Source organism: Echinops telfairi, unplaced genomic scaffold, assembly GCF_000313985.2.
Source record: "Echinops telfairi isolate 266 unplaced genomic scaffold, ASM31398v2 ScPeMD7_7400;HRSCAF=8409, whole genome shotgun sequence".
In the NCBI taxonomy this organism is placed as follows: domain Eukaryota; kingdom Metazoa; phylum Chordata; class Mammalia; order Afrosoricida; family Tenrecidae; genus Echinops; species Echinops telfairi.
Genome location: NW_022111300.1, coordinates 43,807,904 through 43,828,880, shown reverse-complemented (window position 1 = coordinate 43,828,880; position 20,977 = coordinate 43,807,904). Strand labels below are relative to the sequence as shown.

Sequence of the window (20,977 nt, the reverse complement as noted above, 5' to 3'; positions counted from 1 at the left end):
TCCGATGTCTCCCTTCACCCACTTTTCTGTTGTCTGTCCCCCAGGGAGGGTGTTATATATAGATCCTTGTAATTGGTTCCCCCTTTCTACCCCACCTTCCCTTCACACTCACGGTACCGCCACTCTCACCACTGGTCCTGAGGGGTTCACCTGTCTTGGGTTCCGTGTGTTTCTCCCTTCTTTTAAAATTGGTGTTTATCAAGAAAAGTGCTGCGTGCCTGTGATTATGAAGATAGCTAGTACAAAAAGCATTTGCCGCAAAAAACAAGTGTTCCTTTCCTGCCCCAGGCAAGCACTCTCACCGGGAAGTGGTCTGTGTAACCCAAGTGTGTATGCGAGGGGCCTTCAACCGGCGTGTGGGAAGATTAAACAACCCTTTCATTTCATTTCCCACGAACTTTTGAAGCCCCCTTTGTATACACACGCATGCCTTGCACACACAGGCACCCCCCCCCCTCCATGTTCCAGTTGCAGCCTGACTGTGTGTCCGGTCAGAACTGTGCTCCACAGGTTCTTGCTGGCTGGCCTTCAGGAAAAAGACAGCCAGGGATTTTTTCCATGGTGCTTCTGGGGGAAATCGGACCCCCAGTCTTTCCGCTCATCACCAAGCGCCCCAACGAGATGCCCCCTTCAAGGACTCCGTGCACGAGCCCTCCCGGCTGAGAATGTCCTCGAGACCTTGCATGGTCCTCGATTTAGGTCTTCGTTCTGGCTAGTCACCAGATCTGCAGGACTCCCGGCATGGGTGTTTGGTGGCAGGAATCCGGGGGTGCCCCTTCAGAGCGACTTGGGGAGCAGAGGTGCAGATTCCTCAGCAGTGTCCAGCTCGCTCTCTGCTCTAGACCCACCCGCATGGCCTCAAGCTTTTACACTTTTTAGTGAGAAATCCTTTCCATCATTTTGTTTCCTTTTAATTGACTAGAAAATGTTTCTCACCTGGCCCAGGTGGACTAAACCCAATTTCCCTCCCTGTTGAACACTTTAGTAAGCTGGCACCCATCATCGCCAAGCAACGCGCCCCCCGGATCCAAGAGCAGTACCAGAGGATCGGTGGCGGGTCCCCTATCAAGATGTGGACGTCAAAGCAAGGAGAAGGGATGGTGAAACTGCTGGATGAACTGTCCCCCAGCACAGGTAACGCGCATGTGCAGGTGTGTGCTTTCGGCACTGGGCGTGGAAAGCGCAAACAGTATCAGATGACACCCGGGTCCGGGAGCTGCTGGAGTTTCTGCAGAACACACGGTCCCTTGGCTCAGCCCTGAGGTCCGGCCCTTGACTGGGTCACCTTTTTGTTGGCTTCTTTGTGTTTCAGATAAAAGCTTAAGACCAGGAACATTAGCTTCCAAAGGAAGGTTGAGATGTGTGTTCAATTGAGCTGAATTACAGGGCAAGAGCCTTGTACCGTGCATAAAGGCTGTGCCTGTCATTGCCCTGGGACAGAATTCGTGAGAAATGGACTGAGGCTGTTCCCACTCTTCCCTTTCTGGGTGAACGGCTAATTAGATCACGAACAACCGCCGGCCGCTGTCAGGGCAGAGATAGCCGGCCCACCGATGCCATGACCATGGCAGCATCTGCTGTCAGCACTATGCTGTCTTCCACTGTAAGGCCTCTGGGCTGCCACTACAGAGGGAGTGTCAGGCAGCTGCCTCTAAAAACCACACAGACCCTTACAGTATGGAAACTGAATATGGAAATGAACTTGAGGAGTCATGGGTAATCGCTTCCAAGTTCCATATACACCATTATATATGTGTGCGACACAAGCATCCAGGCACACACTCTCCTCACCAATTGACATGGTTAGGTTCCAGAGGTCAGGTCAGCATGTGGAATCAGCAGATATGGAGGATGAGCACATCAGATCACCAAGTGCAGGCTGACTGCATCATTGCCTAACTGCCAAGCCCCCAAGCATGCTGGCCCAGCCAGAGTGGTGCGTGACCTTACCCATCATTGCCAGCATCCCTCTGGCCTCTCACCTTGGCATTTGCTACTCCCAGGTGCACACCGTGGGAGTTCTGGTGGTATGGTGGTTATTTGTTGGGCTGCTAACTTCGAGGCCAGCGGTTTGAAACCACCAGCCTCTCCGAGGGAAAGAGATGGGGCGTTCTCCTCCAGGAAGGAGTTACGGTCTCGGGAACTGTGAATCAACCCAATGGCACCGAGTGAGTCTATTAAGTGTTAGCAAGCCTTCAGGAAAAGTGTGAAATACAAGAATCACCAGGCGGTGACACACAGACACAAAGCAAACATAGTGTTGGGCAGTGGCGCCAGGAGAGTTGCTAGATGCAGGGGTGCCGCAGACCTTCAGTTGGTAAACCAAATGCAATGTTCCGTGGAGCAAGGTCAAGTGAAACCCAGTAATCCAAGGGCTGCCTGTAACGCCTGGCTCAGGGACTCCTCTGGGGAAGGGTTGCCTTGAGACAAGATCACCCAGGGGCCCGGCCCTCCAGGAGACCCTGTCCTTGTCCCACTACCTGGGTGTGAGGCTCAGAGATAAGACCAGGACTGGCCTCTGGTTTTCTCCCCTCGCCGTTTTCTCTCCTGCATTGTATGTCTTTTTTATTGACTTGTTTCTCATCTTCTCTTTTCTGTTTCTCTTCCCTCTTATCCTCCCTTTCTTAGAAACCACAGTTTATTTTAATGCTGTTTCTTTCTACTGGGAAGCATTCTCTTCAGTCAAGCAGGTGTGAAGGTGTGAGACAAGCAGATAGGAAGGGGTCATGTGCCCGACTCTGAGGGGAGTAGCTTGGCTGAGCCGCCAGGGTGGAAGTCTTGAGGTCCACTGGTTTTGCATAGAGCTGGCCAGCCCCCTAATACAGAGCCATGTGGCAGGGACTGTGGCTCAGAATTGGTGTCATCAAGCTGCCCTGCTTTTCAGAAATTTAGGGACAGGCGAAGGAAAGAGAGAAGTTTAAGTCTGAACCGAGAAAAGCATTCTTGACCGTTAGAGCTGAACTGTTTGGATGGGGGCTTCTGAGACAGCTGTCAGTGCCACTCTGTAAGGTAGCTCCGTTCTTCTGGGGGGGGGGGCTGTGGCCGGGGCTGGCCTCCCCCTCCTGGCTGTGTGACATCAGCCACCTCACTAAGCCCCATCTCGAAAGTGGGCACACCAGGGGCCGCTTGGGATCATCGTGAAAATGAACCGCTGACCCTCCACTCTGGCCCACGCTGACAATTCAAGGAGCTCACGAGCGTGTGCCATTACTCCCAGTTGGCCTCGGCGGAAGGTTCTGAAGTAGACTCAGAAACCCTGGCATTAATTATTTCAGACTTTCCTCTCCATCGCAGACGCCATATTTGAGCCACTCTCCGTGCTGCACTCGTGGGCTGCAGAGGAATGGCGTTTTCCTGATGGTGAAACCTACTTTCTCGGCTCCTTATTCCTTTCTGTGGTTCTCGCCATTAGTCTTCGCCAGGCAGGGGCCGTTGGGTGGGCAGAGCCAGCGTCCCCTGTGGGCCTTGCTCGTGTCCTCTGTGGGGCCCAATGCCAGAGGCCTTCCCTCCTCACTCCCACCCCCCTGACCTGGCGAGCCAGTCCTCAGGGACCACAGCTTGCCACTCCTTGGTCCCCACTCAGCTCCCCCAAACCAGGGTGGAGGCCAGTTTGAACCAGCCTGTTGAGAAAGCCTTATCTGTGCTTCCCAGAACTGTTTCTGTCACCTGGGATGGCGGTGCCTCTATCTGCCTGGGCAGGGCAGCCTCTCACTCCACCACTCCCAGCTGGCCGTGCTGTAGGGACCCTGCTGCCCGGGGGACAAGGTCAGGGAAGATAGCTGGCTGGCAGTGGCATTGGGTTTTTTTTCCTCTCTGTCAGGCTGATAACTATCATCTCAAAATAGACTAGCAAGCAAACCCCACTGAACGCTCTGTGCCTATCACTAGGAGTTGTTTAAAACAGATGTTGAGTGCCGTTGCGTCGGTTGGCAGCTTCAACAGGAACCATGTTCTGTTGCTTGCACCATCGTCCTGATGCTTGCACCATCGCTCATTGGGATCTGGCTTGCAGGTCGTGTCCCCTGGCCTGCTGTAACTGCAGTCCACCAGATTGTGTGACAGAAAGCATCTGTCCTGCGAGGGTGGGCAGCCAACAATTACTCTGAAGAGACACCCCCTCCCCGCCCTTTTCTTAGTCGGCAACCAGATCATGGGGCCAACCCCTCTGAATCTAAGCTTCTCTCTCCTAGCCATGGCCTGCTTGTGCTTGTGCCTGGCCATCCCTGGGACAGGCTGTCCATCTGAGGGTCTGCACTGGTAGGCAGAGCCCATCTGCATCTGTGTGTCTGGTGCCACATTGGCTGACGCTTTGGACAGCGACCTCCTCGTGGCCTTACTCGGTGTGTTCCCTGGGTCCTCGCTGTGTAACCCGATGGCAATGGCAAGGGACTAGTGACCCTTTGGGGCACTATCCATCTTAGGGATTTATGGGTGCCTGAGAAAGCTGACTCAGAGACCTTATAAGACAGAGTAAATTGCCCCTCTGGGTTTCTGAGACTTTGTCTCATCCTTCTCCTGTGTAGCAGCTGGTGGATTCAAACCACTGACCTTGTGTTTAGCACCTCAGTGTATAACCCATACACCACCAGGGCTCCTTGCAACTCTGAGTCAACTCGATGGCAGTGAGTGATAAAAAGCCATGAGTGTCCCTGGGGGTCCCTGCACTGGGCACACCATGAATGCACTGCCCCTTCCAGAAAGGCTGCAGGCTGTAATCCGCCCAGTGACACCTGGAGAAAGCCCTTGCTGCCGACCTCGGGAAGACGAGCCCTGAGAACCCAGGAAGCAGGGCTCTGCTCTGACAGACGCTCCCCATGAGTCGGCATCGGCCTGTCAGCACCGTGTGGTTGTGTGTGCCTTTGAAGAACCATAAACTCCACACTCACTGCCGTCAAGTCCGTTCTGCCTCATGGCTGGGAGTAACAAGCCTCGTCTTTCTCCTTCGGAGTGGTTGGTGGTTTTGAACTTTTGACCTTGTAGTTAGCAGCTCAACCCATACCCACTGCACCACCAGGGCGAGTCTCTTGAAGTCCAGGGGTAGAAAGATGCAGGATAGCAGAGGCAGTGGACGACGACGAGCTGAGGGAAGGGCCACAAAGGCCCGCAGCGGACGCCATGCCAGCTGCAGTGCCTCGCGTCCCACCTGGAGCCGCAGGTGAAGCACAGCTGCCGTCCTGTCTGTCAGGACAGGTGCTGTGCTCGTGTGTCAGCATTGACCTTTCCGACCCTTCCCTGAGCATCTCCAGCGTGTGTGAAGTTCAGTGTTTGCCTTTGGCCACATGAACCTGGTGCTCTGCCGGCCCAGGGGCACTCGGTGGCAGGAGCCGGCAGAGCATGGCATGAGCCTGGGCTTTGGGGTCGGGGGACCTAGGGTGTCATTTGATGGCCCACCCACCGGCGTGGCTTTGGGCAGGTGAAGGAAAGTCTCTCAGAGTGTCTGCTTCCTTGTTTGGAAATGTGGCTGTCATGGAACACAGCCAAACTCCCAAATGTCTGGGGGCTCCGGGGGGAGGGGGTCATCATGCTGTAGGATCTGCATGTGTGCTTCCCTCCCTTCTCTTGATGCGCACTCTCTTCCCGGCCAAGAGCAAAGCAATTGTTCCGAGCAACCAAAGAAAAGAAAGGACACCAGAGCCCCTGCCAGAGTCTGCTCTGCTCATCGTGGTCCTGTGGGACAGGGTAGAACTGCCCCTGTGGGCGTCCGAGCCTGGGCATCTTCACGGGAGCAGAAAGCCTCATCGTTCTCCCCCAGAGTGACTGGTTTTGAACGGTTGACCAGGCGGTTATCAACTCAAGGTGTAACCCACGACGTCACCAGAACTCCTGTTCGGAGTCAAGGGACCTTTAACCCCTTCACTAGAGAACAGTGATGAAGAGTCCACATAGCAGCCCGAGACGCAACCAGCGTCCGGGATCTACCGGTGCCCACATGTTCCGAGCCGCAGAGGAATTGGGCTAACTGCCCTTTGTTCTTGGCATTGCATTAATGTTGGTGACTCCAGGAAATCCATATAAAGATTAATACTCTCTCCTTTCCACCCGTGCTCCCTAACAGCCCCTCACAAATACTATATTGGATTTCGGTACGTCCATCCTTTAACTGAAGAAGCAATTGAAGAGATGGAGAGAGACGGACTTGAAAGGGCGATTGCCTTCACACAGTATCCGCAATACAGCTGCTCCACCACAGGTAAGGCATCGCTTCTGAAACCCAGGGATGGGGGTGGGGGGGCGGCAGGGGAGAGATGAAGGGGGGATGGAGGTGACCTCGGCAAAGATAGCCAGGCCGTCGGAGCTTGGAAGGAGAGGCCCCGTCACCTGAGATAGGAATGGCAAATCCGACCTGTCTCCTTTAAACAGGAGAGTTCAGGTCAGTCTATTGAAATTGCACGGTTCATCTGCTCCTTGAGTTATTGGCCAGTCTACTTGAATTACAAATGGCGGCCAGGAGGCAGGGGTGCAAGTGTCCCAGCTGAAGGCGGCTCTGTAATGGATCGCTAACGAACCTCCAGGCACTCCCTCGCTCCCTGTAGAAAAACTCCCCCTTTGGTATTGCCCTAATATGGTGGGAGGGGGGGCTTCAGAAAGTTTTGGGGACAATTCTATCATCTTTTAATTCCTTTCCCTCAAACTTCCCGAAGCCCTGTGTAGTCTGTTGGATGTGAAAGGAGAGAGAGCTGCCAGATAGCATGGGAAGTATGCTTCACCCAGGGGCTTGGTTGCTGGTGACACTAACGCCCAGTGTGTGTGTGTGTGTGTCTGTGTGTGTGTGTGTTGGGGGGGTCGAGTTGGGTGGGAAGGCGGCCCTTTCCAAACTTGTTTCAGTGGTCTTGATTTCAGGAAGCATGCGCCCTCGCTGTTTCCTGACTGTTTTACAGGGAGCGGCAGAGTTCTCCAGGCTTGTCATAAATCGTGTCATTAATTGTAGGTACAGTGTCAGCTGCCACCCCCAGATCCCCTGCATCCTCCCCCAGGTGTGGGGACCAACGTGATGTTGATTCCCCAACTGCTTTAGGAGATTAGTGTCTATTTTTATCATGAAATAGGGGCGGGGAGAGGCGCCTGGAAGAAGCACCCAGTGCCTGTGATGTGCTGTAGATACTTGTGCAGCTCGCCAGCCAACTGTGCATACGCCTCTGTTCTCAGATACCCTCCAGAGCGGGAGGGAGGAGTCTCTGGTTGACAGGCCTCTACAGCTTCAGAATATCGGAACTAGATTCCCAGAGAACGAATTGGATCTTAACAAAGTTTTAAGCCAGTGGTTCTCAACGTTCCGAATGCCAAGACCCTCTACTACAGTTCCTCATGTTGTGGTGACCCCCAACCATAAAATTATTTCATTGCTACTTCATAACTAATTTTACTACTGTTATGAATCGTCATGTAAATCGTAATGTGTTTTCCGATTGTCTTAGGCGAGCCCTGTGAATGGGTCATTTGACTCCCAAGGGGGTCGTGACCCACAGGTTGAGAACCGCTGTTTTAAGCCTATCCAAATGCCTTGCTTGAAAAGAGCCACACAAGCCAAAGTGTGATGCAAAGGAGGTGCGTTAAGCAGGTGGTTATTTCACAAAGGAAGGCATGCCTGGTTCCAACCACATCTTTGAAGCGTCCAGGTCCCCGCTTCCTGCCTTGCATTTCTCCTTCGTGCCTTAGTGAGGCCGGAACACCTGAGCTGCAGAGGCAGGAAATCCTCCCTCCGGGAAGCACGTTCATTCTTTAGACCAGATGCTGCCTGTAGAAATGGCTAGAAGCTGCGTGAAGCTTTTCAAGGGGATGGTTATAGAGGTTTGACAGTCACACAGGAACGATTTCTCTCGTAATAATTACGAAAAACTGCCCAAGATCCCGGGACCCCGGAGTGCGTGTCATCTGTCCTGCAGAGAACAGAATACAAAGGGAGGAGCGGGGCTGGAAGGGACCTGTTAGCACAGCGGCCTCCTGCCTCGCTGCTCGTTCTGGCCCCAACGCTTTCTGCAGAGGGGATGATTGCCTGCATCGCCGGGAAAACAAAATCTAGCACGCTTTCCGTTGTGAGACGCGGGCCCTGCCACTTGCAGCTGCGTCTATTTCAGGAGTCCAGGGCCAGCCGGTTTCCCACCAGTGATCTGTGCAGGTCTGCTGGAATCGATTGCCTTGGGGTTGATGTGCCTTTGCAGAGCCATTCAGTCTCTATGCGTCCTAAGGCATTGGGGCGATTGTAATTCGACTGATTCGGTCTAGAAGCAGTCGCCTGCTTTGAACATAAAATTACCGCCTCAACTAGTCTGTTTTTTATTTTCATCATAATCAAAACACATTTACGAAGCAACCCCTGTATGTTTCAGGCAGCAGCTTAAATGCCATTTATCGATACTACAACGGCGTGGGGAAGAAGCCAGCCATGAAGTGGAGTGCCATTGACAGATGGCCCACGCATCCCCTCCTCATCCAGGTTAGCCACAACTGCCTGCAGGGGCCAGTCAGGTGCTGGTCCCGGCTGAGTCTGTGTGTGTCCTTCGCAGCTGAACCCTCTTGCTTACAAGGTGGGCTGAGGATGGGGCGGGGGTGGGGGCGGGGGAGGATAGGCTATTGAATTCTGGGGAGAGAAAAACAACGTAAAGATGAAAATAGTGAGGCTTTCCTTTCTTCCGAGGACTTATGCTAGTCGGAAACCATGCAGACTGGCATCTGAGCATTGTTTTTCTCAAACAAAGGCCAGAAGAGCATGAAGGATCAGTCCTGGTGTCTTATCCACCGGGAACAATGTCCCTGTTTATCCACCGGGAATAATGTCCCTGTTGGCATATTCAGAGATTGAGCGGCTGACAACGAAATTAAACCATCTAATTTCAAATCCCGTAAAAGATTTTTTTTTCCTGTAAAAGATTTTAAAGGAGTCATGCTGACATAGTGAGTTACAGGGTCAGCAGTTTGAAACCTCCAGCTGCTCTGAGGGAGAAAGATGAGGCTTCCCATTCCCATACAGATTTACAGCCTCAGAAACCCACAGGGGCAGTTCTCCTCTGTCCTGCAGGGTCCCTGTGAGCCAGAATTGACTCTGTGGCAGGGAGTGGGTTGGTTTTGTTTTTATAAACATTTCTAGATACCGTGTGTCCTCATTCTGAGGCCTTGAAGCCGACCTAACATTCCAACAGAGAATGTTTCACGTATGAAAGGGTCTGTGGCCACAAATTCATTGTACGTGCCTTAGATTGGTAAGGTCTGTTCATCGTTTCTTGATTTTTAGGAGAATGAGTTGAAACGGATTTCAAAGTTAATGGCATTAGATCGGTTTTACTTTCCGGCCCTTCGAATATGACAGTGCTGCACACGCTCAACTTCCTGGCTTCGAGTTATTTTAGGTCAGAGAAGTAGTAAGTGATTTAGATTCCATCCAGTTCATTTCTTACTCCTTAGCCATCCTCTGGCTGCTGGCAAGACACCGGGTTAAACCACTTTTTAACAATCCCCGTGTTGCTTACAACCCACCGCCACTGGGTGGCGTCAGACATCACTAAAATCTGGCCGGTTCTCCTGCAGTTCTGCGACCTGTAGGTGGTGTGTAAAGGGCTAACAGTGGGGAGGAGGGTCAAAGTCCCTTTTTTTTTTTTCCAGAAAAAAAGTGAAATGGGGTGGGGCCTTCTCTTGGGGTTGGGCCCGGTGTGCGCCCCTCTGCAGGCGGCGGGCTCTTGGGTTTGAGGCCTGCTCTGCCATGTGGCGGTGGGGCAGGCTGGTGGAGGGGTCTGTGTAGCATCTGCCTGCCCTGATGGCGGGAGTAATTAGATTTACATTAAAATTCAGGCCTTTGAAAGAGGGGGAAGTGGGAAGTTCTCTTCACTGAGGAAATCTCTGTTCGTGAAATGAAAGGGATTTCAGAGATGCTGCTCTGACGGCTGACTGAAGGCTCTGAGCGCGGGCTGCCCCTCTCACGAGGCCCCAGACCCCGCAGATGGACTGGCCGATCCCTCCCCTGCCCACCTCCCATGTACTCAGGTCAAAAAAGATGTGAAGTCTTTGGGAAGCGAAAGTTTACAGATAGGCTAGGTTCTTAATATCATGTAGAGTCCATGAGAAAAATAGAACCCAACCAAATCTTTGTATTACTTGCAAATCTATGTTTCTCTCAGTAGCAGTTACTCAGCCACTATATTACTGTTAGCTTCAGTGGTGCCCCTTATCTTAAATCCCAGACTCTCAAGTCAACGTCGAAGCGACCTTCCCTCTGGGCTGTTGTCCAGAATCATTCAAGCACCCTCTGTCCCCTCCCAAGCACTGTGCAGGCCAAACATCCACACTGTGGAAACGGTTGCTTCTGTTGCTCCTGAGCTGTCACAGCCACCCTGCCCGGGGAATCTTAGGGCTTGGAAGGGGAGCAGACAACCCTCCCCACCCGCAAATGTTTCTTTCAGGACTGCCTGGCTCATTCCGTCCTAACCACCCACTAACCCTTCTGCCTGGTCCTGGGAAATGGCCCTTTCTAAGGAGTCTAGCGCGTTGTGTCTGGGACCAGTCTCAAACATACCCGCGTTGCCAGAAAGACCAGACATCCAAGGAGCTCCCGTACCTCGAAGGGCATGGTGTTACTCACTGGGATCCCGATTGTGTTATTTGCATACTCTCTGCATGTGTGGATCACGGATACACAGACGTGGTAGACATAAGTTGTGCCCATCATCTCCCGCCACGCCCAAATACTTGAGTGCGTGTGTCTTGTCACGTTACAGTGGCAGAAGCTGAGGGCTTCGGCATTGGACGCATTCATCTTCGGCCACTTTAACAGTGATACTGTTCGCTACGCTCTGTCCTGTTCCGATTTTGTCCATTGACCCCTAACGTCCTTCATAGCCCCTCCTTTGTGATTTTGATGACAAAGGATGATTAAAGCGCAAGATGAAAGCCAACCTCTTCAGATCTGGCATTTCAACACCTACAGAAAGTGCCAACTGGAGACAGGAGGTTCACCGGTCTGGGGTCTGGCAGACAGAGATTGGGAGGAGGAGGCGGGACCCACCTTCCAGCCCAAGTCCCACAGATGTGACCGAATGGGCCCCCCCGGCACCAGTCTGCCCTCAGGGCGGTGGGCTCTGGAGGGCACGGGGTTGAGAAGGAAGGTGCCATCGAAATCGCCCCCAGTTGTCCCCTTCCTCTGCGATGACCTCCAGCTAATGGGATCGGCCTGCAAGCCAAACGAAGGAAGAGTGAGAAAGCACCCCCTCCCCCGCACCCCCCAAGCCGTTTTCCTGCTCACGGAGCCCAGGAGCAGTCTTCAAACAAGGCCTCCTTCCCATCTGGAAGTGTGCCCGCCCCTCCTGAGGGGAAGCCGGCCAGAGCGCTGGTTTTCAGCGAGCCATTAGCGGGCTTTAGAAGTTTCCCGTCCAATTCCCCAGGCTCCTGCGGCCCTTTGCCTCTGTTGTGATGAGCCAAAGCGAGAGGGGCCAGGCTGTTTGCAGTTTTTTTAAAAAGAGCACACACACACACCCTCGCTGCCCCCTCTGAGATTCGTGGGCCCGTTCTCATTGAGAAGTGTTTTCTTCCTTTCCCCTCTGCTGGTGATCCCCGCATCCTCCTCCCCCGCCCCCCACCACAGTGCTTTGCGGACCACGTTCTCAAAGAACTGGACCACTTTCCACCCGAGAAGAGGAGCGAGGTGGTCATCCTCTTCTCCGCTCACTCGCTGCCCATGTCCGTAAGTAAGGGTGTGGCTTGGGGGCGGGGGTGACCTCTTGGTGGGAGGGTTGGGTCGTTTTCATCTTTCAGTGTGTAAAAAGGACCCAGCTTCCATAATGACCTCAGTACCGGCCAGGGGTCTGTCTGACCCCCACCCCACCCCCGCGTCCCAGATGGAATTGGATGTGAGTCTATCTGTACTCCCTGACTGAAATCTACTCACACTTCATTCAGAGTATCATATGGTCAAATCGATGGTGCTTACTTAATAACTCCTCCTGGAGGACCACCCTAGGAGAGAGCCCCACATTTCTGGGTGGCCTTGAGGTGCCTGTGGGGCTTGACACCTCTGCACACAGCATCTGAGGGCCTCGACCCTGACTAGGCGTCCAGTGCCCCTGCCCTAGGCCTCTGATGGGTTGGCAAGGGCTGTGTAGATTCCACCAGGCAACCGGGGTTTTCACATGGACACATGAGCACATCGCCTGGTGGCCTGGCGTCCCCTTGTGTGTCGGGCCACGCACAGCAGGTGTGCTTTTGGAAAGAGCTTGGGTGCATGATGCTTGCTTGTCTGCGTGCTGGAAGTAAACAGCCAGCCTGCAGCCCTGACAGCATCGCTTCCAGAGCCAGGGTGATGTGGAGTGACCACTTCCTAGGTGGTGGAAAGGCTTTGAAGGTCATGGTCAGTGGTGTCCACCTGAGAGTCTGGGAGGGCCACCCTTCTTTTACTGGCCTTGACTGCCACCTGGTGGCCAGTGCCCAGCTTTCTGCAGTGTCCCCCAGCCCCCACCATCTCAGCCAAGCTGTCCCCACTTCCAGCAGTAGGTGGCCCTGGAGAGCAACTTCTCTATGCTGGAAGGAAGCCTGCCGTTCCTTTTAATGAGTTCATTCCTTCCTTTCCTGGGTCATGCAAATCCTCCCCCCACGTCCCTTCCTTTGGGGTGTGTGGCCAGCCTGGGAGCCAGTGGGAGAGAAGGCGTGCTTCATGGATGAGTCAGATTCCTCCTGTGGCCTGCTGCACTCGACCAGACTGCACAGAGCCAAGTCCTTCTAGGGCTTTCTTGTTGCCCAGAGCAGGGCAGCCCAGGGTGGGAATGGGGGATGCCAGGAAGTCAGGAGACCAGACTTGTGGTCAGGGAACCAGAAGCAGGAGGGAAGACCATGGAGCTGTCCAGCTCTTCTCTGCCACTGGAGTCGTGGACCCGCTGGAGTCGTGGTTATGGGTTCGGCTGCGAACCGAGGTCAGCAGTTTGAAACCACCAACCAGTGCTGAGGAAAGCCTTACACTCCGGGAAACTCATAGGGCCAGTTCTAACTGGTGCGATAGCAGTAAGCTTTAAGTTTATATGCCAGACGAAGTTTTCAGTGCTTAAGGTGTGGGGAAGATCACGACAGACTCACATCTTTGTCCCCGGGGGTGAGGATGGGCGATAGCAGATAAGGGTACAATAATGCATCAGACAAGGGTGTGTAGGGGTTGCGGAAAGGGACTCGGCATGCAGCTACTCCCTAAACCCTAAGGCAGTGACAGCATTCGCACTGAGCCCTGAGCCCTCCGCGGTTGAGAACGAGCTGTCCTGATGGTCAGGAGCCTCTGCCGACCTTCCCTGTGCACGGCCCGTCAGAACGAGGGTACAGTCTAGTGCCTCAAGGCGCCGGTCATCTGAACCTGCAAGCCGCCTCTGCCCTCCTCTGTACCTGCCCTCCTGTTCAGTGTTCACCCTTTCTGGGTCCCGGGTGTCCCCATAACCCTGGTCATGCTCTACGTCCCCCACATAATACCCCCCCCCCCATCCGACCGGTGTCAGCACTCATGGAGGCCCCACGTGGACCAGCGTGGATCTGCTCTCTTCAGGCCTCCAGTGGCTGATCTTGTGGAGGGAGACAGACGGGCTTTCTACTCCCCGAAAGAGTGACTCTTGGAAGCCCCCGGGGCCAGTCTCCCCTGCCCTGTAGGGCCCTTGTGGGTCAGAATCAACTCAGTGGCAGTGAGCTTGTGGTTCTGTTTGGGTTTTGATCTTGTGGAAGTAGACTCCAGCCCCTTATTCCAGGGAGCCCTGGAACGAGAACCCCTGCTTCGTGGTTAGTGGTGTGGTGCTTAACCAGCTGCGCCACCCAAGGACTCCTTGTTCGTACAGCATTCTCCCAACTCCTGTTTTAAATGCTCAAGTGCGCACTGACGAGCAGCCCCCATGCCATGTGGGCACTGCCTGCCCGGCTCCTTCCTCTCCCTTGTCGCCATCACAGGTTTGTTCTTAATCTCCCAGGAGGAGTCTGCCCTTCGAGATCAAGGGGTCCGAGTTCTCCTTGTGCCAAAAGGAGACTGGGCCCAAGGGCAGCGAGTGACCCAGCCTGGCCGATATTTCTGGTGACAGAGCTAGGAAGGGGGGGCTCTGGTCCCAAAGCCCCTCCATTCGGAGACTCACAGAACTTTGTGTCTCTGCTGCAGGTGGTCAACAGAGGGGACCCCTACCCTCAGGAGGTCGGGGCCACTGTCCAAAGAGTCATGGATAAGCTGGGCTACTCCAATCCCTACCGACTGGCGTGGCAGTCCAAGGTAGGTGGCTCCACGCGCCGGACTTCTTGATGAAGCTGTGCCTGTCGGCCCTTGTACCTCAGTGCTCCCCCAGTTCGGGGAGACTGTGTGAGCCAGGAGGGTGGGAGGGTGGGAAGGGTGGGCCCCCTCTCCACTGCCCGACTGAGTCACTCTTGAGACCATTGCTGGTTTGTGTTCTGCCAGTTTCTCGAAGGATGTGAGCTTAGATGTGGAAATAAGAGTGTCTGAACCCGGGTGCTGGGCTGGGCGGGCGCCTCTGGAGAAGGACTCAGGGGTTCCCTCGCCCTCCTCCTCCACAGGTGGGCCCGATGCCCTGGCTGGGCCCTCAAACCGACGAGGCCATCAAGGGGCTTTGCCAGAGGGGCAGGAAGAACATCCTGCTGGTCCCGATCGCGTTCACGAGCGACCACATTGAGACGCTGTATGAGCTGGACATCGAGTACTCGCAGGTCTTGGCCAAGGAGGTGAGTGCCGGCCGGTCCTTCGTGCCCATGCCTCCGCAGCCGGCGTGATCAGACTTCCCGGGAGGCTCGCTGTCCTGGCCCTGACTTCACTAGAGGCCGCGTCAGCAGGGGAGACTTCCACCAGGCAGCCCAGAGACCCCTGCGGGCAGCCTCGTCTGCTCTGTCCAGTGTCTGCACCCCTCGAAAGTGAAAACACGAAACAAAACCCCCGATGTTCCCCTGTTCCAAGGAGAAGCAGGTAGCCGGCTGCAGGCCTGTCTCCCTGGGTGCCGCAGTCTGTGGGAGCCCTTGGGTCTCTCAAGGTGGAGCCAGCAGGGTTCTGCTTCCCGTGGCCTTTCTGATGCACTCGCCTAATGAGCTACTCGCATCCTGCTGTAATCAATCTGATTATTGAAATCACAAATACCTCCCTTAGTGTCTTGTAAGCCAAGATGGATGTGAACTGCCACTCAGGGTGGAGAAAAACTGCTGCTCACCCACTCCTGGCTTGAGTCCAAGTCCTAGTGTGGTTTCCATGGAAACCATGGACGCCTTGGTGCCCAGGAAGCCCCGCCCCCCACCTCATCTCCTGCCAGCGCCCCCCAGCCCTGGCCACGAGGTGTGATTGATGGAGGCCTGGCCGCAGAGAACACCTCGCCCACTGGGACCAGGCAGCTGGGGCCCGTTTGGTGGAGCCTGGGTGTGAGGAGCTGCAGCCAGCCCCCAGGCCCCCAGGTGTTGGCGCGTCCGGCTGGCCATCAATCAGGTGCTGATGGAGTGAGGGAGGACCTCAATTACTTGTCAGCAGTTGTGATAAAGGATTTGCGGGAAGGCTGTAATTGGCCAACACGAGGCTGCAGGCTTGTGGATGGATGCCACTGACGGATGCCCTCTGCTCTTCCACCCGAGCCGAGCCCTGCTCACCACAGACCCGTGTGCCCCGACAGTCCGAGCCAGCTCGCCTTACTTGGATGACAGTGCCCATCCATTCAGAGACCTAATCGGCTTCTGACTTAATAATCAAGATGACGATTAACAACCGAGGGGATAGATAGCCAATATTCGATCGCACCTACTCTTCCTCACACCAGCTGTGAGGCTGTAGATCACAGCCTCAGGTTCCGCTTCTCGGGTCAGTTCTGCCAGCAGCTGCTCGGGGAACCCCCACACCCCCATCCCCTCCTCCCCACCAGCCAGAGCAGGAGCAGAGCTCAGCGGTGAAGGGCACAGGCAGCCCCAGAAGCTAGCTTGGGGCTCCCCATGGCCCCTCACTTCTGACTGGCTGGCTATAAATTTGGGGGTCCCTCTGCTCCATTTGCTCCCTGTTTACTATAACACCAGGCCCCATCCACTCCCCCTCTTGCCTGTTACTCTCTGAAGGTCAGTAATTTGGTAGGACGCCTCACAGAACTCACAGAAGGGGCTGTGCTTGGGATTCCAGCCATCTTCCTGAGGGGTCAGCAGAGGGGGCGAGGGAGTGTGAGGTCTGAGAGTCTTGGCAGGGCAGAGCTTCTGCAGCTGGAGAGGCCAAGCAGGAAGCTCGTGGAAACCGTGTCCAGAGCTATCAAAGGGGCCTCGTTACGTTGCATAAACTCCAGCCCCTCCCCGCTGAGGTCCATGTGAGCAGGAGGTATTCCATGGTAGGTCTCTCTGGCCTGGTCAGCCCCCCACCCACTGCCCCTCTCTGGCAGAACTTGTCAGGTCTGGAGTCTTCTCAAGGATACGTGACCATTAGGGAAATTTGAAGGACACTTGAACCATGCGGAAGATTTCAAGGGCCCCTTTTTTAAGGGTTATCTCATAAGAATTGAGGACAATGACTAAATTCTTTGGGTGAGGTCAACGTAAACCCTAAAGCTACCAATGAAGTCAGTCCACATGGAGCAAGCTCTAGTTTTGCTCATTATTTTGATGAGGGACGACACTGAGTTTTCACAACTTTACTAAGTCAGTTTTTTTTTCACCCAGAATGGAAATAGCTTTATACTTTTTTGGTAGTAAAAACAGAGTTGAGACACTTTAGAGGAGTATATAATATCGAGAACAGAACTCATAATCTGACCCCTCAGAGGCTAGTAGAATCTGCTCACGTGAGAGGGGTCTTCAAAAAGTTTGTGAACACCATACATTATCTTTCAATACCATTTGCTCACGGATTTTTGGAGTTGTCTCATACTTTGGTAAAAATACTCATTTTTTTAAAATGTGTACATTTTAATAAAAATGGTACGCGCCTACATGTCTAACAAAATGATATTTTATTCATTCTATTTTGTAGCCCCCCCCCAAAAAATCAGGATGGACCTGAATCACTAAATGTAATTAAATCTATATAGTTATTTATTTTTGAAACCCCCACCCCCAATTAGTACACATTTAAGGTATTTCTAAGTTTCACTGACGTTTTCAGTTAAAGTCTGTACATAGTAGGCTCTTTGTGCGTTCCCCAATTGTTGTCCTTAGGATACATTCCAGATGTGGATGTTTTGGGTGACGGGTGTGCACATTTTCAAGTATGACGGTCTTGCCCCGGCCGGCCCAGCACGTACACCAAATGTCACCTCGCCTGGAATTTGAGGACAAACCCTCGACGTTGAGAATGAGGCATTTGCTGCATCTGGCTCGGCTTTCTGTGCCAGTTTCCTCCTCTTCATGCTGCTGGGAAGAGTCTGTCCGGCCCCTGGGGCAGGACCGGACAGCCCTGACTCTTGGAACCCCTGGGGCAGGTGGACAGCCCTGACTGTCAGGGCCCCTGTGGCCAGGTGGACAGCCCTGACTATCGGGGCCCTGCGGCAGGTCAGACAGCCCTGACAATCGGGGCCCTGGGGCAGGTGGACAGCCCTGACTATCAGGGCCCTGGGGCAGGGTGGACAGCCCTGACTCTTGGGGCCCCTGGGGCAGTGTGGACAGTCCTAGCTATCGGGGCCCTGGGGCAGGGTGGACAGCCCTGACTCTTGGGGCCCCTGGGGCAGGTCAGACAGCCCTGACTATCAGGGCTGTGGGGCAAGGTGGACGGTGGACGGCCCCCATAGGATCTGCTCAGCTGTACTCACTGCCGAGCAGGTGCTTCTCCTGTGGAAACTGGCTGTCTCTGAACACCGACGTTTCCCTCGGCGGCCACGTGCCTAACCTTTGTGCCACTAGGCCTCCTCTTAACTTAAAGGCCAAACATCTGAAAAGCCTTCACCAGGCCAGCAAAGGAGGAGAATCTACCTACCCGAGTCAGAGTGCATCAAAATAGGGATTCTCAGTCACGTGGTGGCTTCTGAGGGGGCCAGCGGAAAAAACAACACCCAGCTTTCCCTGAAGAGTTTTATATGTAAAAGCAGGACAAACCCCAGCTCCGAGTTGGATCCAGTGCGGGTCCAGCTGTGTCTGCAAGTCGGTAGTTAATGTGCTTCGTCCTTCGCCCAAAAGTGGCCGCCTCATCTGCCTGTCCAAGCTGCGCTCGGAAAGGGAGGATTTCCAAAAGGAGGAAGACATGCGTGGGGAGCACATTGGAGTATGTCTGGAGAAGACCCCTGACCCATGGAGCCTCAAACTGGCCTGGCAGCGGACCCCTTGTGGGGGTCATGGGCAGGGGACGACTCAGAAACCACGGGACAGTCTGTGCTCAGGGGGTCAGCCGAGCATCCATACAGGGGCTGGGGCGTGCGTGCGTGTGTGCGTGTGTGTGTGTAAGAGAGAGAGAGAGAGATCGACCATTCTCTTAGACAGAAACAAACAAATGCGCGTGTGTTTGCCCTCCCTTTCTCGTTGCTGCAGTGTGGTGTGGAGACCATCAGACGCGCAGAGTCCCTGAATGGAAACCCTTTGTTCTCGAAGGTACCACCGCCTTCCAGTCACTGGTGGCCCAGGCTGAGGGCCCCAGGCCTCTGAGACACACCCATGCAGTATTAAAATCCCCCCATCCTAGACCATGCTGGGCTCCTATTAATGATGAAACTGACCCCGGCTCCCCCACGCTCCCACCTGTTCTCCGCCTCCCCCTTTCTCCACCTCTGTCCGTGTCTGCTCCCAGAAGCCCCCGTGTCGTGGCTGGGGGAAGAGGACCTTGTTTTTGGAAACCCCTGTCCCAACTCGCTCTCCACTGAGGACTCTCAGGAAAAGAAGGCTTAGTAGGGTCTGCTTCGAAGGATTCGCCCTCCAAATGAAAAGGAGACCCCCAACCACAGCGATTACCTGGGCAGACGGGAGGGGTGTCTGGGAGACCTTCGCTCCCGACAAACCTTTGCCTCTGCCACCTGTCTCTCGCAGGCCCTGGCCGACCTGGTGCTCACGCACCTGCAATCCAACCAGCGCTGCTCCACCCAGCTGACACTGAGCTGCCCGCTCTGCGTGAATCCCGTCTGCCGAGAGATGAAATCCTTCTTCTCCAGCCAGCAGCTGTGACCCCCAGCCCTCCACCTCCCTGGCTCCCCCCACCTCCCCCGACGGCTCGGGAGAAATCATGGAGCGCTCCATGAAGCCGCTCCGTGGGAAAACCACGGGTTTCCCCAAGGGTGGGCCCCTCGGGTTCTTATATTTTTCTACACCACCAATAAGCTTTCGACTCCTCCTCTCTGGGTGAAGGCACTGGTTTGGAAAGCCCACCGGGCCTTCGTTTGTTTGTTTTGAATAATGAGCTTTAGAAGTCTTCCCTGTGAGACGCGCACATTTTTAAGACAGGGTTTAGTTCCTGGTGCCCGCTTGGCATCCTGGAAGGCTCAGGAGAGGCCCCCACATCTGGGGGCCATCCGTCTAGGGGAGTGGGGTCTCTCCTGTCTCATGCCTCTGAGTGAGGGCTTCAGCTAGATCGTTCGTGGGAAAATGGAATGAAAAGACAATGGGATTTCCCCACCAGCGGTCTGCAGCCCCCTGGTATCTGAGGATGTGAGTGACGGCCCGTCACTGCCTCGTCCTTCCCCGAGCCGGCCTTGGTCAGCCCCCCGTGAGGGCTGTCCTGCCTGTTCCAGCTCGGTGGCCCCACAGGACAGAGTACAACTGCCCTGGTAGGCTCTTCCCACAGAGCTGGCGGGGGGTGGGGGGGGACCCACCAACCTCTCAGCTGGTCACCAAGCACCTAGCCAGTGATGCCAGGAGGAAGAGGCGGCTTCACGCCTTTGATGTGAGCCTCTCGCGTGCACAGGCTCCACGCATGTGTTGCAGCTGCTCAGAGATGTGCAGACATGCACTGCACCTCATAGGTGCTGTGGTAGGAAGTAGGGCCCACAGGGCAGGAGCCCTTACCACCCCGTTTCCAAGGACAGTGGTTCTGGAAGGTGCTCCTGCCCACCCCAAACTCTTCCCCCATCTCCATCACAGTTGAATGTCTGCCATCGGCATAGCTGTTTGAAGAATTGTTTCATAAAGTCCATTGGGTTTTGTAACCTTGAACTACCATTTTTTAATTGCACAAATTATGTAGCCGTGCTACAGACACCTGAAAACCAGAAGTTAACCACCGGGCGTCACCACCTATCACGTCTTTGGGTTTTGTTGCCATCTCGGCCTGAGATGATGCCCTTGCCAGCATTGCCCCCTGGAATTTGTGAATGGCAGGTGGTTGTAAGAGTAAACATAAAATGGCATCAGGATCGTGGATTTCAATGGATTAAAGAACTCTCTGATGGCTCTGCAAAGTGTTTCGAATGACTCCTCTGGTCTCCAAGTCAGAAACCTCCTCTCGTTGAGGAAGCAGACGTCCCGGAGGGATCAGGATTTCCTATGTTAATGATTAGGGTCTCATGAGGGCTGCCCCGGTTTCTCCCATTCTTGCCATGGTTGTTCGGCTCTGGCTCATAGAGGCCCCACGGACCCAGGATGGCACCTCGCCCAGTCCTGCGCCACCCGCACAATCCTGGTGCAGGGCCCCTGGTGCAGCCACTGGGTCAAGGCACCCTGGTTGAGGCAGGACCTGTCCGTTCATAAAAGCACTAAAAATCCATTCACCGAAATTGTTGACTGAGATGAGCTGAGCTTGTTGAGTAGCACCTGAGGAGAAGCACGCCATCGCTGTAGTCCCTCATCTGCCGACAACGGCATCGGCCCTGAAGCTAGAATACCGTCAGCCTTTCCCCGTTGGCACTCCCATCGGGCCGTGTTCCCGGTGGAAGGCCAGAGGCGCGGCCAATTGATTACAGTTGGCTTCCACTCTTTGCCTTTGGCTCTTTGGGCCTCCATTCAAACTAGGCCCCGAGTGCCTGTCTCCCTGCCCTGGTGGTGCCAGGCCTGCTGGAAAGCGGGTTATGGACATCAGCCACCCACCCTGTCCCCCCTTCACTTCAGGTGCTTCTCGGGGTGCGGATGTTACTCTGGTGATCGCCCAGGAAACTCAGAACCTTGGCAT

The 20,977-nt window shown here is 54.6% G+C and overlaps 1 protein-coding gene across 1 annotated transcript in view; it reads left to right on the top strand.

Moving 5' to 3' along the window:
* FECH (ferrochelatase) overlaps positions 1-20,270 on the top strand; it is a 27,600-nt gene extending 7,330 nt beyond the window's left edge. The window contains exons 3-10 of the mRNA XM_030887290.2: positions 986-1,134; positions 6,056-6,190; positions 8,328-8,434; positions 11,570-11,668; positions 14,099-14,206; positions 14,506-14,670; positions 18,415-18,474; positions 18,907-20,270. Coding sequence (XP_030743150.1) covers positions 986-1,134; positions 6,056-6,190; positions 8,328-8,434; positions 11,570-11,668; positions 14,099-14,206; positions 14,506-14,670; positions 18,415-18,474; positions 18,907-19,041 — 958 coding nt within the window. The 3' untranslated portion in view covers positions 19,042-20,270. The remainder of the gene's footprint in view (positions 1-985; positions 1,135-6,055; positions 6,191-8,327; positions 8,435-11,569; positions 11,669-14,098; positions 14,207-14,505; positions 14,671-18,414; positions 18,475-18,906) is intronic.
* The last annotated feature ends 707 nt before the right edge of the window (positions 20,271-20,977 follow it).